Consider the following 16730-nt stretch of genomic DNA (forward strand, 5'->3'; position numbering starts at 1 on the left):
AGGGTTTTCGAACACGAATGAAAAAAACGAATTCACGGCTAGCCTGGAAACCGCGAGACGAATCTTTTGAGCCTAATTAATCCATCATTAGCACATGTTGGTTAATATAGCACTTATGTCTAATCATAGATTAATTAGGTTTAAAAGATTCGTCTCAAGAATTCTTTCATAACTATACAATTAGTTTTTTGGTTCATCTATATTTAATGCTTTATTTATGTGTCCAAAAATTCGATATGATATTTTTGAAAAAAATTTTAGGAACTAAATAAGGCCTTAATAAACTTAAATTTTACTAATGTGACACTCTATTTAATGTAATGTGTATAACATTTTCATGAAATATATATCGATACTGGACAATGACATCTGTCTCGCTTTATGAAACGCACCCATTACTTTCTGTTGGTTAACTAAACTATTTTTTCTTATGGACAATGACATGTACGAATCTCTTATCTCGCTTTGTCGAACATCCATTACTTTCCGTTGGTTAACTAAACTATTTTTCCGTGCGGGTTATTTAACTCTGCTATATGTACTCATCGTAGTTAGCAACTCAGCAAGCCACCCGCCCTCTCGGCGATCTCTCTTCCAGTTCAGCAACGAACTCAACGAGCAAGTCGAGAGATTAAATGGCGGCACAGCTACTGGTCGAGCCGGAGGCCGACTCCAAGATCGCGGCCGCGTTGGGCGTTGTCGGTGTCGCCACCATCTCCACGGCCGCCACTTTGTTCGCAGCGTTACAGCCAGCGCCGGGTGACCGCGCCGCCACCGCCGCCTACAACCATGTCGCCGTCGCAGGGGGCTTCTTTGGCGGTGTGGCCCTGGTGGGAGCTTCGGTGTGGGTGGCCGACAACCCAGCTGCCCGGCGTGCCGCTGGCAAGAAGTTGCTCTACGCCGCCGTCCCGCTGCTCCTTGCCGCCCTGGGTTTATCGGCGGCGACGCTGATCTAGTAAGTACACTCTGGCCGGAGACAGCGCCCGTGCTCTGTCTGCCAATAAAATTAACGCTGCTTCCATTTGTATTGTTTGTTTCTTGTTCGATGGCTTGCTGCGTCGTGGCTGAATCTTGTGGAGTTGTGGTATGTACTAGTACTTGTTCTAGCCCATTGTGTGTATCACCTATGTATGATCACCTCTCGTTCTGTTCTTGGTCCGGTGTGTCGTTCGATTAATCGCCGGCGTAATCGACAAATGTTTGTTTGTAAGAGTGGATATCTCTCAATTTCAAGTATGCTGCTTACAATTAGTACTAGTAATTTTCACCTTAATTACATTCTGGATGCACATTGCTGCCGCCGCGGCGATCATAGCGGCGTTTCATTACCAAGTTCATCAACAGTTGCCCCCATCACCGCCCCGATTTCGGCGGCGGTGGGGGACCGCGTTGCTCTGGAGGCGGCGCCTGGCCTGTGGCGTCTCTCCACGCCGCTCGCCGTCGGTGTTCTATTCGAGAGCTTGCCTCCTCGCCGTCGTGTCCTTGCGGCGCGAAACAGCTTCCCCCCCGCCCTCTTTTCCTCTCGTGATTTCGACTGTTACTGTTGCAACGGGAGAGGATGGTGTGGTGGTGGGCCATAGAAGTGGGCCCACATCCCGCATCTTGTCGTTGACCTTGCCGCCGTTGTGGCCAGTCGGCCATGGTTCGGTGAGCCGGCGGCGCGGCGCGACGCGGCGCCTCCGCCCTCCCCTCGCTGGTGACCTGGTACGGCGCCTTCTCTCCGCCTGATTGATCCCCTATTCCCCTCTCTATCTCAACTTGGCTGTCGCGTTTTCATCGGTGGTAGCTCGTGCGGCGGGCAAGATTCCTCTCGGCCACAGATCCGATTGGTATCGCCGGGACCCCTCTTCCGGGGCCATCCCCCCCTTCGCGAACATGCGCCAGCCGGGCTCCTCGACCTCGGGCACGATCTGGTCGCCTGGTCGCCATCGCTGAGGTCGATGTACGCAGGCATGTCTGTGTGTTAGGCATTCCGGGTTTAGAGGGCAGCATCCTCGATGTGCTTTGAGGTCCTGTTCATTGAGTTCTACCTACTTCGTGAGTACCAACATCTTCATTTACTAATTATATATAAAATAACCCTCATAACCCATGTAATCCTACTTGCCAACTTGCCTGATGATGCTTTTGAACATGCAGATTGTTCTGAATTTGTGTGGATATCTATTGGATGGTAGGTTCTATGTTGCGAGCTCTACTGATGATAAATAGTCTTAGGGAGATATAGAATCAATCGATATTAATCCTAACATCAATTTAGATGTCTTTTTCTCTTTGCTATATACTCATTGAATTGGTTTCCTGTTCTTATGTTTTCATATCAAAAAACAGTGTAGACTATCTTCAGTTATATATTGCTCTTGTTCATTGCACCAGTTGATTGATTGTTACTATTGGTGTATATATAGTTATAAGACATTTAAATTTAGTTAAATTGCTGAACCATTCAGAGCATCTTGTTATGTTGATCTTCATATGAGTGGTTCAAGATGACTAATTTTGTTGTAATGGATGTGGAGAAGGGATTTAACCCCTGGTAAACAAAAAATATGTATTTCAGCACCCGTGTGCTACAGTACAACCCAATTAGCTCACCAAGCTTTTATTTATGGATATTGTATCCTCTCTGAGCATTTGTTTGATTCATTAGGAAATTTTGGATTGCTGGCAGTAATATACATGCTGTGTATTCGACCATATTCTGGCCGCTGCTATTGGCACATAATTAGAATTGAATGGGAGTTTGGCTAAAATGACATCGATTCATTATGAAGCTTTAGATTGCTTTGAGAGCATCTCGATATGTTGATCTCTCATGAATTGTATAAAATATCCTTTGGTGTATTTATAAAATGCCGTATGACAACCTAAGGCCAGGGCAGTAGGTCCTACAGACATTCATATTAACTTAGGAGCAAAGAATCAAAAAAGAGAGAGAAGAACAGATGAGGAGCATTAGGAAAAGAGATGATAAGGAGTTAAGGACATGTGGTACCCTTCACACCATAATACACCTTGTAAAAAAAGTCTTATTGTAAATTTGTCTTACATGTATGTAACAGAGTATTGAATGCTGTTATTCTAGTTGGGTAGAGTTGTAGACTATGATTCAACTACTTTAGTTCTCAATACAAATATGGTTAGATCGTTTGCATGTTTTTTGTTTGACAGTTGTGTGTGTTGCCCCACGGGGCGACCGGGGGAGGGGGGGGGGGGGGATAAATAGGAATGCCGGGTAGGGTTCTGAAGCATAAGTAAAACAGAAAAGCATGTAAAGTATAACTTTGAAAGGAGCATTATTTATTCATTCCTGTGTCTTATCTGTTTCACGGACCTAACAATAGATTTTAAACTATGTTTTTTAATCATCAGTAACAACCCTTTATTGACAGATACTATGGTGTTTGTGTTTTTTCGTAGGAGGGCAGTTGACTTTTAAGAACACAGGAGCCATCCATTCTGATTTTAAAGGTCCATTCAACCTGTCAAAGAGCAGCAAAAGAAATGCCTCAGAGGCTTGTGACAGATACAACTTTGCCAGGAGATCTCGCTCTGTCTGATGCGCACACCCTGCTATGGTGTATCAGCATCTGCTACGCGCTTGGCCCATGCATTCTATTGGCAATGGTTAATTGTTGTATGGCGACAAGTGATGCTTAGAAGAATTTCATATGATGGTACAAAATTTGACAGAGCAATTTGATATGTTCAGTAAAAACTTGATATACTCGAGTGATTTTACCGTTTGCCAAAACCTGAGTAGTGATCTGACCAGTTCTTTGGTGTGGTGTTTTCCATCTTCAGGTATGGATCTCCTGCATATTGAGGAATCGGGCTATGCTTGCCAGGGTCTGTATTTTTGTATATGTGGAGACTGGCAATTATGTATTTTTTTGCTTCGGCCATGGAGAATCTGCAGGCGATGGTGCCAGACGCAGCAAACTATTCGTCGCCCTCGGCGTACCAGGTCCTTGTGCGCAGGGCGCAGAGTATACTCTCCCGAATTGTTTTTTCACCTTGGATTTTGCATTTCAACTCAATATTCTCTTGATTGTCTGGATTTGGTTGTGTGTTGATTTCTCGCAGCACTGAGTTACTCCAAAATGTGCCATGTAGCTACCATCTGAAATAACTAAACTGCAATTAGATGTATTCACAAAAACTTGTCAGGGTTTGATGGGATAATTTGTTATGTCGTGTGAAAACTCATACCAGTTGGTTGATTGTACAATAGCTCGAAGAAGACTTACCAATTATGTGGGGCAGTAGTAACCTCTGTATCTGGAATTTCTTAGCTTATCATGTATTTCTAGAGAAGGATATACAGATATAAAGAGCATCACATGCAATTTCCTTTCCAAATGACGCAGCTAAATAGTTAATGATTACCAAGCCCCATGTACCAGGCGGATTTAAGTTTATGAGGTATAAATCTGACTTCAGAAATCATAGTTCAGTCAGTGTGTTGTACGATGAAGTAAAAGTAAAGTGTGTTTTGGATTACTAAGAAATATATATGAATTGGCGCACTATGCAGCCTCGATTGAATCTGAAAGCTCAACACGAGAGGCGTTGGGATGTACTATTTAATTTTATACTACTTATTTTAATAGATAACGATATTAAGTTTTTATCACATGTTTGATCATTCGTATTATAAAAAACACTGTACAAATATGTGAATTTTAACTTGAGCCGAGGAAACAGAGATAATCGAGTAATTAAGATTGTACTTTCTTTGGCCTCTAATTTCTTTTTTATTTATTTTATAGTAGTCGAAGCATGCCAGAACCTTCTTTAGTTGTGAGCCTCTTCTTTCTGGTGAACCGAGTGACTTTGCTTAAACAAAATAAGATGCCTATCTTCATCAGTGTGATAGTTTCCATTCCCTATCGATAGGAAATGAAACCTATCTATGTAATTCAGATACGAGCTAAGTCAGAAACGAAACCGGGGTCGGTGGCACATACAATTCGTCCAATTGCAGATTTTATGAAAAGATTGAATGATAGTGAGACTTTTCTCATTAGATTAAAGGATGCCAGGGCCATAAAGGTTACTTTAGGAACTGTTTAGAGAAACAAGTTTACTTCTTTTTCTTCTCACGAACAAAAACAGAATTGGCTACTTATTTTTAAATGGATGAAATAAAAATGAATGTTAGGTACGTAGGATATGGATATTCTTGAACATATGAGCATGATGTGGCTGCGAGTTACTACAACCTTGGGCCGGTCTTGGGTGGTGGTTGTCACTCGCTGTGGCCGTGTGGGTGCTGGGCCTCGTCACCATTTCCGTGGCCATCGCCGAGGTTGACCAGGTGGGCGCTTGGCGTCCGACGACCTTTCGCCTTTCGGCAGCAGGTTCTTCTATTCTATGCCTCCGTCGCCTCGCTTATCGTTGCCCGCGGTGTTCTGGTAGAGCATATATAAATTTTCGATAACCACTAACCAGTAGTATATATAGTCGTACTATATAAATAATCCACGGTGCATGCTTAGCAGTTAGCACCTGCCTGCGTCTCTGTCGATTCAGGGGGTGTATCAGCGTTATGTTATGATAAGTTACTATCTAGCTAGATGAATATATATCGGAGTGCGCGTTTTGTTATTGATTCTACGTGTCAACTTAAGTAGCAAAATGTCCGTTTGTGCACCGGGTCAAGTTAAATTTAATTTAGTTGTCTAAATTAAAAAATATTTTTAAATAAATTGCACGTTAAGTCATAATAGGTCAACATATAATTGATTTAATTTTAGAAGCATATGTTGCATCGGGAAGCTTATAATTACAAATAGTAAATTATGCTCAATTGTGTAAACTAATTAAATAAGAAATATGGTCTTTCGACAACGAAAAGAGACAGATGAACAATATACACTGTTATGACATTTTTAACCAAATACTCTAAGTCCTATTCTCTTTGACTTTTTTTTCTTTGATGCAAATATCCAATTTTAACTGTGCATAGTGACAACTACTAAGACCTTTTTAATTTTCAGTTTTTTAGTTATTTTCTTACCATGAGCGGTAGCGAGTGGTGGTGGTGGTGTTAGGTTGTGACTGGATTCCAAATTGGACGTGAATTTCATGTTCTCTTTAGGCAAAACATCTGCTTATATTCTTTTCAAAAAGTAACATAATCCTAACACTATTACGATTTCATTTTTGTTGTTAATTGTATTACTACTTGGATTCTTTTAAAAAAATAAAAGTATCATATGACACATGTACTAGGGGTATCCGAAATATGTACATGTACGTATAAGTTAGGTGGTATAGAATAAGAATGCAATGTTATCTGTACATGATTAGTCATGGAGTCTGATAATATTCGGATGGTATGCCGGGAACACCGAACTCTATCATATCCGGTTGAGCTTGTTAGATTAGGACTCTATCTATAAGTTATATCCCCCACTATATAAGAGGACACGGGACACCCCGCAGAGAAGACAAATTGACACATCTACATACCACCGAATACAATCGTCAAGCAGAATTAGAGTATTATCTCGCTAGCCGAGAGTCTAAACCTATGCAAACCTTCTTCTTCGTACTAACCATCATTCTCTACGCCTTGCTAGCCACCTCATATATTATTGCCGAACTAACCGTCGACAAGTATTATGCATGGACCTCTTCTCATGCCATGACACTGGCTCGTTGCCGAAGTCAAATGATTTGTCATTCTAATAAATACGGCATAAGTAAGATTTCTCCCTCAACTAAGATGGACCTGGTTGTGCGGTCATGGACTCGGATGGGTCGATGTAGGACGATATCACCTTTTATTAGTAATGATATTATTTATTTAAATATTTAGACAACTATATTTTTTATAGAGTTATAAAAATCTATACCCGACCCCAACCCATTGTGACTTGACATATGCGCCAACTAAAAAAACCTATAAAATTGTAAGGTATTTCATAAACTTAAAAACATAGGAATAGAAAAATCAACAGAAATTTTAGCAATAAAAATGAAATTTCAGATCGTAGAAACAGAAAAACATAAAAAGAGAAATTTGAGAAATTAGCAATAAGAAATATGTATGAAAATAAAAAAATAATTTGGAGAATGAGTTGGAAAACAAAAATGTTAGTTTTATAGGCCCACAGGTTTCAGACCTACAACCTCATCATTGAAAGCTTGGCAGTCCAACCCGTCGGCCGAACAGCTCTACTTGTTGTAATTCGGCAACTACCGAAGCAGAAATTTCATACGGATTCTGAGGCGGACGGTGGAAGGACTATTATATACTCCGTAGTACTGTAGTAGATTGGCACCAAAAAAAAAAAAATTGACAAGAGGTCCGCACGGGCGCCGTTCTGTCCGAGCGTATTGCTGCCCGTGTTGCTTTTGAATTTTGACGTTTGTGTCCCCCCATATATAACTGCCTATACGGCATATACCCATCAGGCCATCACTCTCAAATCTCAGTTGCGCGCGCCTCTCGGCCATCTCGACGAACATGTGCTGACGCGCATGAGCTTTTCTTTTAGAAACGATGACGTTCGTGACCGGTGAAGCGCTGAGTCGGCCAAACCGGCGACTCCCACGTCCATCTTTTGGCTTTTATATTTATAAATAAAAATAAAAATTTTTAATTTTATAAATTTAAAGTTGTTTTTAAGATTTTTTTATTATATTATATTTTCTAGACTTAGCTTTTATATCGCTATGATTACGTATGTAAAATTTTTATTCGTAAATTATTATGTCTATCGATATTTTTATAATGGCAATAATATACAGGATAGCACGTTCGATTGAAAGTACGATGGCGTGAAAGAAAAAGGGCTACTCAAGTTTTGACTATTAAGATGAGATAGTATCACGCTGGTATATTTAGCTTCTGTAGTATCGTGGTTAAACCAGAGACAAAAGAGTCCTTTCAAGTTGCCTTGTCAAATTTAACATGTCACTTCACCAAATTTCTTATTTGACATGTCACTTCACCAAATTTCTTGATTTGTTTAAAAGAATGGACGAGCTGATGATTAACAAAATGTTCGAACCCTAGCGCAAAACTTTGGCGATATTGACTGTTATTCCAAATTATTCAATTGTCATGTTAGTCCTCCTCCTTTATATACTCGTCACTGGCAGACGACAGTTGCACATCAGCAAGCTACCAAACTTGCCTCACCGCCGATCTACTCGAGTTTGTAGTTCATCAAGGAGAGGATCGAGCAGCTACGAATCGGTGGGGAGATTAAATGGCGGCACAGCAACTGTTGGTGATGCTCCCCGCCAGCCGGAGGCCGACACCGCTGTGTCCAAGATGGCGGCCGTGTTGGCCGACAACTATTGTGATACAACCTTCTTGGCTGCGTTTATTTGGGGTGAGACGGTGTGTTATTTATCCGGCGCGAAAAACATAGTAATATATTAGTATATAATTAATTAGTTATTTATTATTTAAAAAAATATAAAATAAACTAATATGATTTTTTAAAATAATTTTTTATAGAACTTTTTTTAAAAAATACACCGTTTAGAAGTTTGGGAAGCATGCGTGTGGTCGCGCGGAAAACGAGAAAGCTAAGATAACTTAGAGCAGGTACAATAGCAGACTATAAGCCAGCTATAAGCATATTTTAAAGAGATAAGAGGAGAGAGAAGAGAGGTGAGCTACTAATTTATAACCAGTTGCACACGGGCTCCAAGACAAAATGTGTGTATGACATGTGAGACCACGTATTATACGTGATGTTTTGTAGAAATTAGCTATTAAATTAACTGTAGATGAATTGGAGCCAGTGGTTAGCTATACTACTAAACTTGCCCCCCCCCCCCTCCCCCCCGGGAACACGCCCCTTATTGTTCTCAATAATTCTTTAACGATGCACATTTCTTGTTAATTTCTCCCGAATCTTCATCCATCCCAGCTGATCAGCTTATCGATAACTAGAGGAAATGCTGTGGTTTAGCAACAAGAACAACCAGGTCATGCGCATACTTTAGCAAACGTCTAGTTTATTAAATATCAGAATACATAACCAAGGACGTCACGCATGCTTTACCAACCGCCTAATTTGTTAAGCATCAGAACACCATGTCTTGATTTGTTAAACATCATAACGCCATGTCTTGATTTGTTAACACATCATAACACCATGGCCTAATTTGTTAAACATCAGAACACCGTGGAAAACAATATCATTACAAAGGGAAAGACTATCGGCCAAACACAAGAACAGTGGAGCCAATTCACTGCCCATACAATAGTGAGGAAACAGATACTCACGTTGTTCTAGAATATAAGGTGCAACTAGCACAAAGATCAAGACATATTTATAACCATCAGATTGACTTAATTCATGTATATAACCATCAGATTGACTTAATTCATGTATGCATGCGTATATGTAGCGTGGTCGAGTGCTTTGATGGTGATAAACTTAAATAAATCAAATTTAGTGCCAGAGAGATGTGCTAGTAAATATATACTTGCATGTACATATTATTATATTATGGAACAGATTAATTTGTTCAAACTTCTAGAGTTTCTTCAAACAATTTTGTGCTATAATTAAGTTTTTAGTTTATCAAATCTAATAATTTTATAATATTATGCTAATATTTTCCAAGGAGAATCTAAGTATATTTGTTTTGCATTTAAACTAAATATTTAATAAATTATCGATGGTCAAAATTTTAAAAATTTAACAAAATTTTATCCTAAGCAACAAATATTACTGGCCCTATTGTAACGGAGGGAGTACAGTCACCTATGCCTCAATCGGTATAGCGCCATGTTTAGTTGCAAAAAATGTTCCAAAAACATCACATCAAATTTTTAGACACATAAATAGAACAACAAATATAGATAAAGCAAAAATTAATTACACATTTACATGAGAAACTACGAGACGAATTTTTTGAGCATAATTAGTCCGCAATTAGCCATAACTGCTACAGTAAACTGTATGCGGTAATGACAGATTAATTATGCTTAAAAGATTTGTCTCACGGTTTTTAGATAAACCGTGAAATTCGTTTTTCATTCGTGTCCAAAACATTCTTCTAACATCTAATCAAATTCAAATTTTTTTTATTTTCTCGACAAACACCCCCTACGTGGCTACGTATAACACAGCCGTCGGGGTGACGACAGCGACGCTTTTAATCAGGCAGGACAGAACGGCTTCTCCCGAGGAAGCTTCCGTTGGATTCATTTCCACTTCCAGGCAGACTTGATCCCCTGAAATTCCACCCACTCGTCATCATCAACGGAATGGCTAGATAGAATGAGCATACGTGTATATATTGCCCATTCTAAACTGCTGAATAAGATTTGGTACTTTCCTGATATTCATTGTTTTCTTTTCACGTTTTGTGCGATCATTTTTCAGCATAAATATTTTTTTAAAAAAAATTAAAAAAATATTTCAATATTCTACTACCTCTGTTTTATATTGTATGCATAAATTCATCAATTTGAATGCATATAATATATTTATATGTCTAGATTAATTAATATACATATAAATTTAGACAAAACTACAAAATCTTACACTATGAAACGGAGTGAGTAATACTTAATTCATAGTTAACCATAAGCTAATTACGATTCTATATTTAATTGGCTAATTGTAATAGCCAAAAAGGATGCAGCAATTCGACGCCGCGCGTGATAATGAGATATATATAGCGCCTTGGGCTGGGTGTGTGGTTTTCCTTGGGTACATATATTAATTAGTTAGCTTAACTGGGAAAGCATCTTGGAACGGCTCCCGTCCCATTCGAGACAATTTTTGCATTTCACCAGCCGGCCACCCCCCGGCCGCACAGGCGCACGCGTCCGTCATGCTTCTCTCACTCGACCATCCGTTACGGTGGGTTCCTCCGCCCCCGGCTTCCGCTCCATGGGTGGTGGGTTCACTCCTAGCTGTATATATATTCCATGTTGCAGTTTCGTTTCAAGCGGGGGAGCGCACAAGATTCCTTGCTCCAACCTCCTAGATTTTCGCTGTTCGCTGACGATGGTGAAGGTGGTCGTTGCTCGCCGGGGAGGGGAGGCCTCCACGTTATTTTAATAGAAAAAGGAGGCTCCACGTTGTCTCTCGCGGTATAGAAATTCTGATATTAATTGAAGAAAAATAAGAGAAAAAAAGAAAAATCAAAAAAAAGAAAAATTCAATCGGACTAATCAGGTTTATAGAAAAAAAAAGAGAAAAGATCCATCGCGTGATTTGATCGGACAGATTAGGTTTATAATCGCATAATATACATTCATATGGCAACCAATTAGCTTCAAGCGCATTATAACAGGAAAAATATAAGATAAGAAAAAGATAAGATGTATACATGTATTATTATACGATCGTGCGTGAGAAGGGGGCAAAATTTATCTACGATCCAACGGATTTGGTCGACAACGATGAGGTGTACTATCACGAGCTGAGCTGGACCATACTTGTGGAGTCACAGATTAGGAAAAAACAAAAATTCAGATAAAAATTAAAAAGATTATTTTTAGGAGAAGAGTCCGTCCACGTGGAAATACGAGAACACTAGAAATTTTATGGACATAGGATATAATAATCATATATCAAACATATACAATCATACCGGTCAAGTTAGGCAGAAGTTTAAAATCATCATTGTTACTAATATATCTTAGTAATACAACATGAAATTATATATGCAATTTTGTAAAAAAAAAGTAGTGCTAGCTGCGCAATTTTGCGCAGGCCACCATGTTAGTTTGTATTATAAATTTTTTTTGTAAACACAAGAAAATAAAATTTACAAAATTATAAATAATATTTTTATATACGTGTTCTTATCGATCTAAAAGTTAAGTTTGAAAATAAATTACGATAAAAAAACTCTAAATTCTTAATAAATTTAAGGCTTAAAATTTAAATTAAATTTTAACTTATAAACATAAGCATAAGTAAAAAGACGGGCCGCAAGTTAAGACCCTGGAGCGGTGTCGATGGTGGCTGTCACTCGCTGTGGGTGCTCGGCCTCGTCACGCCTTGTCCATAAGATTACAACGTCCGAGCCATCGTTGCAGAGTCGTAACGACAGCGCCTGTTATTATCGTGAACAGGCACTGGCAGTGGCTTTCGCCTGGGCGTCCGAGGACTTCTCTGCCGGCAACAGGTTCTTCTATTCTATGCCTCCGTCGCCTCGCTTATGGCTGGGCCTTGGTAGCTTCCTTTTCCAATCTACTATTTTCCCCTTCTCCCGAGAAAACGACACACAAGACCCAAAGGACGGCTCCGAACACGCACGGTAGAGTCCCTTTCCATTTCGACGGCAGGGTCCCTCTCCATTTCGATGCCCTAAACTATTAATTAAAAATATATTTTAGTAATTTGGTAATTAATTGATTAGTAGTATATTGTAATTTAGATATTTTTTGCAAACAAAATAGCAATACAAAGACATCCGTGCCAGCGAGGATGCGATCCATGGCGGTTTTTCAGGCTCATAGTTAAAAAAATGATAATACTTCTTAAAAATTTTACTACTACTAAATATTATTAGTAATATAATTTAATCATATTTATTCAATAAAATTTAATTAAATTCTACCGTCAGAGCAGGGGAAGGAGACTCAACAAAATCCGTAACTTCGCGTCCGTCGTGGGTGGCCTATATATATGAAGTTCCCAGCGGGGGTGAGTAGCACACTCTCGAGGCGCGCATAACTGCACGGCACAACACTCTCCGTACGAGTAGATATTGCATCTGTACCGCCACATTCCTTGCTCCAACCTCCTAAATTTTCGCTGTTCGCTGACGATGGTGAAGGTGGACGTTTCTCGCCGGGGAGGGGAGGCCGACGGTGCAGCCTCCAACATCCCGACGGTGCTGGGGGCGCTCGGCCTCATCACAGCCTCACTGATCGTCAACCTGGTGGCCGCCGCGTACGACCCGCTGCTGGCCTTCGGTAACGGCATCTACTACCTCCTCGCCCTTGTAGGTTCCTTCCTCGCCGGAATGGCGCAGGTGGGCGCCGCCGTCTGGGTCGCCGACGACCCACGCGGCCGCCGTGATGCCGGCGACAAGTTCATCTACGCCTCCATCGCGCCCTTCCTCGTCGCCGTTGGCCTTACGGGGGCCGCGCTGCTGCGGTAATTCATCATCACGTGCCCAAGACCGACATCGCCGCCGCTCACGCTAGCTATCGAACACATAAAGCTAATGTTATCATCATCTATCTTGTTTTAGTTAAGTGATGCTGCTTGCTTATGCTTAATTTCACTTGGTCTCTTGTAGCTTGCCGTTTGGATCATGTCGTTGTTGTTGTGTATCTCACCTCGACTATATATGCACATCGATTTGATCACTCTCTCTCTCTCTTCTTGCTGCTGCTGTTGTAGAGTTAACTAATGCATGGATTGATGAATTTCCTGTCGCAAATTTTGGGTCTACACTGCGCAACGTTGTTCTCCTTTAGGAGATCATCTACTCGAAAGACGATTCTTCTTTTTTCCTGACTCTCCTGCGATTTCCTCTCAAATTATCATTTCATTACCAAGTTGATCAACAATTGCCCCCATCACCGCCCGATTTCGGCGGCGGTGGGGGACCGCGTTGCTCTGGAGGCGGCGCTGTGGCGTCTCTCCACGCCGCTCGCCGTCGGTGTTCTATTCGACAGCTTGCCTCCTCGCCGTCGTGTCCTTGCGGCGCGAAACAGCATTTTTTCCCCTCTTTTTCCGCTCGTGATTTTGACTGTTACTGTTACGACGGGAGAGAAGGGTGGGGCCATAGAAGTGAGCCCACATCCAGCATCTGACCCTTGACCTTGCCGCCGTTGTGGCCAGTCGGCCATGCCTCGGTGAGCCGGCTGCTGCTTCGCCGGCGGGGCGGCGCCTCCGCCCTCCCCTCGCTGGTGGGCTGGTACGGCGCCTTCTCTCCGCCTGATTGATCCCCTATTCCCCTCTCTATCTCAACTTGGCTCTCGCGTTTTCACAAGTGGTTTACTTCGAGGCGGCGGTAGCTCGTGCGGCGGGCGAGATTCCTCTCGGCCCAGATCCGATTGGTATCGCCGGGACCCCTCTTCCGGGGCCATCCCCCACCTTCGCGAACATGCGCCCGCCGGGCACCGATCTGGTCGCCATCGCTGAGGTCGATGTACGCAGGCATGTCTGTGTGTTGGGCATTTGGGGTTTAGAGGACAGCATCCTCGATGTGCTTTGGGGTCCTGTTCATTGAGTTCTACCTACTTCGTGAGTACCCGCATCTTCATTTACTAATTATAACCCATGTAATCCTACTTGCCTGAGGATGCTTTTGAGCACGCAGATTGTTCTGAACTTTGTATGGCTATCTATTGGATGGTAGGTTCTCTGTTGCGAGCTCTAGTGATGAAAAATAGTCTTAGGGAGATATAGAATCAATCGATATTAATCCTCACATCAATCTTAGATGTCCTTTTCTCTTTGCTATATACTCATTGAACTGGCTTCCTGTTCTTATGTTTTCATATCAATAAACGGTGTAGACTGTCTTCAGTTATATATTGCTCTTGTTCATTGCAATAGTTGATGATTGTTACTATTGGTGTATACATAGCTATAAAACATTTAAATTTAGTAAAATTGCTGAACCATTCAGAGCATCTTGTTATGTTGAGCTTCATATCGATGGTTCAGGATGACTAATTTTGTTTTAATGGATGTGGAGAAGGGATTTAACCCCTCGTAAAGAAAAAATATGCATTTCACCACCCATGTGCTACAGTACAATCCCATTAGTGTTTATTTATGTATATTATATCCTCTCTGAGTATTTATTTGATTCATTAGGAAATTTTTAGATTGCTGGCAGTAACATACAAGCTGTGTATTTGACCATATTCTGGCTGCTGCTATTGGCAATTCATATAATTAGAATTGAATGGGAGTTTTGCTAAAATGACATCGATTCATTATTAACTTTTAGATTGCTGAAGTTTTGAGAGCATCTCGATATGTTGATCTCTTATGAATTGTTTAAAATGGCCTTTTGTGTATTTATGAAATGCGGCATGACAACCGAAGGCCAGGGCAGTAGGTCCTACAGACATTCATATTAACTTAGGAGCAAAGAATAAAAAAAGAGAGAGTAGAGCAGATGAGGAAGCATTAGGAAAAGAGATGATAAGGCGTTAAGGACATGTGGTATCTTCCGCACCGTAATACACCTTGTAAAAAATCTTATTGTGAATTTGTCTTAGATGTATGTAACAGAGTATTAAATGCTGTTATTCTAGTTGGTGGAGTTGTAGACTGTGATTCAACTATTTTAGTATTCAATACAAATATGGTTAGATTGTTTGCATGTTTCTTTTGTTTGCCGGTGGTCTGTGTGTTGCCCCATGGGGAGCCCAGGGGACTGTGTGTGTATGTTTGTGTGGGGGTAAATAGGAATGCCAGGTACGGTTCTGAAGCATTAGTAAAACAGAAAAGGCGGGTAAAGTATAACTTTCAAAGGGGCATTATTTATTCATTCCTGTGTCTTATCTGTTTCATGTACCTAACAATAGATTTAACCATCAGTAACAACCCTTTATTGAAAGATACTATGGTGTTTCTATTTTTCCGTAGGAGGGAAATTGACTTGTAAGAACACCGGAGCCATCTATTCTGATTTTAAAGGTCCATTCAACCTGTCAAAGAGCAGCAAAAGAAGTGTATCACAGGCTTGTGACAGATACAACTTTGCCAGGAGATTTCTCTCTGCCTGTGCGCACAAATTGCTATGCCTTATCAGCATCTGCTACACGCTTGCCCCATGCATTCTGTTGGCAATGACTTATTGTTGTGTGGTGACAAGTGATGCTTAGAAGAATTTCATATGATGGTAACAAATCAAAATTTGATAGAGCAATTTGGTATGTTCAGTAAAAACAAGATACACTCGAGTGACTTCACAGTTAGCACAGACCTGAGTAGTGTTCTGACCAGTTCTTTGGTGTGGTATTTTCCGCCTTCAGGTATGGATCACTTGCATATTGAGGAATCAGGCTATGTATGCCAGGGTCTGTATTTTTTTGTATAAATTTTTCTTCAGCCGTGGAGAATCTGCAGGGAGCGGTGCAGGACGCAGCAAGCTCTTCGTCGCACTCGGCAACCATCTTCTCGGAGCAGGCGCATCAGGTCCTTGTGCCCAGGGCGCTGGGTATACTTTCCTATTTTTTTTTCAACTTGGATCTCCCATTTCAGCTCAATACTCTCTTGCTTTTGTATTGATATGGTTTTGTGCTGAGTTTGCAATTACTCCAATTGCACTCGATTTGTGCCATATAGGTACCATCTGAAATAACTAAACTGCAATTAGATTTATTCACAAAAGGTTGTCAGGGTTTGATAGGGTAATTTGTTATGTCCTGTGAAAACCCTACCAATTGAGTGATTGCTCAATAGCTCGAAGAAGAGGAGTGCTCTTACCAATTATGTGGGGCAATAGTAACCTGTATCTGTGGAATTTCTTGAGTTATCATATATTTCTAGAAGAGGATATAAATTATAAAGAACATCATAGGCAAGTTCCTTTCCAAATGATACAGTTAAATAGTTAATGATTACCAAGCCCCAAGTAGTTACAGTGTCATTGTTTTGCCTGATTTAAGTTTATGAGGTATAAAACTGACTTCAGAAATCATAAGTTCAGTCTGTGTTGTACAATGGACTAAAAGTGAAGTGAACTTTTGGATGACTAGCAAATATACATAAGTTAGCGCACTATGCAGCCTCGATGGAATCTGAAAGCTTGTCAAC

At 40.8% G+C, this 16730-nt stretch overlaps 2 protein-coding genes and 1 long non-coding RNA gene across 7 annotated transcripts; all 3 read left to right on the top strand.

The window, feature by feature from the left end:
- The first annotated feature begins 547 nt into the window (after positions 1-547).
- LOC107304373 lies at positions 548-4486 on the top strand. Of its 4 annotated transcripts, XR_001550443.2 has the most exons (5): positions 1309-1704; positions 1787-2037; positions 2140-2173; positions 3421-3677; positions 3805-4486. XR_001550443.2 is itself a non-coding variant. In XM_015838209.2 (4 exons), the coding sequence occupies exons 1-3, from the start codon at positions 636-638 to the stop codon at positions 3558-3560; spliced, it is 459 nt and encodes a 152-aa protein (XP_015693695.1). In that variant the 5' UTR covers positions 548-635; the 3' UTR covers positions 3561-3677; positions 3805-4483. The 4 variants fall into 4 exon arrangements, 1 of the variants encoding a protein (XP_015693695.1); XM_015838209.2 differs by lacking the exons at positions 1309-1704; positions 1787-2037; positions 2140-2173 and adding exons at positions 548-955; positions 2481-2482 and having other exon boundaries at positions 3424-3677; positions 3805-4483; XR_001550441.2 differs by lacking the exon at positions 2140-2173 and having other exon boundaries at positions 1527-1704; positions 3805-4483.
- Positions 4487-12673: 8187 nt separating this feature from the next.
- Positions 12674-13412, top strand: LOC102714971. Its single transcript, XM_006645432.3, has one exon. The coding sequence runs from the start codon at positions 12769-12771 to the stop codon at positions 13102-13104; it is 336 nt and encodes a 111-aa protein (XP_006645495.1). The 5' UTR covers positions 12674-12768; the 3' UTR covers positions 13105-13412.
- Positions 13413-13542: 130 nt separating this feature from the next.
- LOC107303457 lies at positions 13543-16730 on the top strand. Of its 2 annotated transcripts, XR_001549418.2 has the most exons (4): positions 13543-13869; positions 13946-14198; positions 15558-15946; positions 16041-16730. It is a non-coding gene; the product is annotated as an uncharacterized LOC107303457 (long non-coding RNA). The 2 variants fall into 2 exon arrangements; XR_005812051.1 differs by lacking the exon at positions 13946-14198 and having other exon boundaries at positions 13547-13869; positions 16041-16725.

This window comes from Oryza brachyantha, chromosome 1 (assembly GCF_000231095.2).
Source record: "Oryza brachyantha chromosome 1, ObraRS2, whole genome shotgun sequence".
NCBI lineage: Eukaryota > Viridiplantae > Streptophyta > Magnoliopsida > Poales > Poaceae > Oryza > Oryza brachyantha.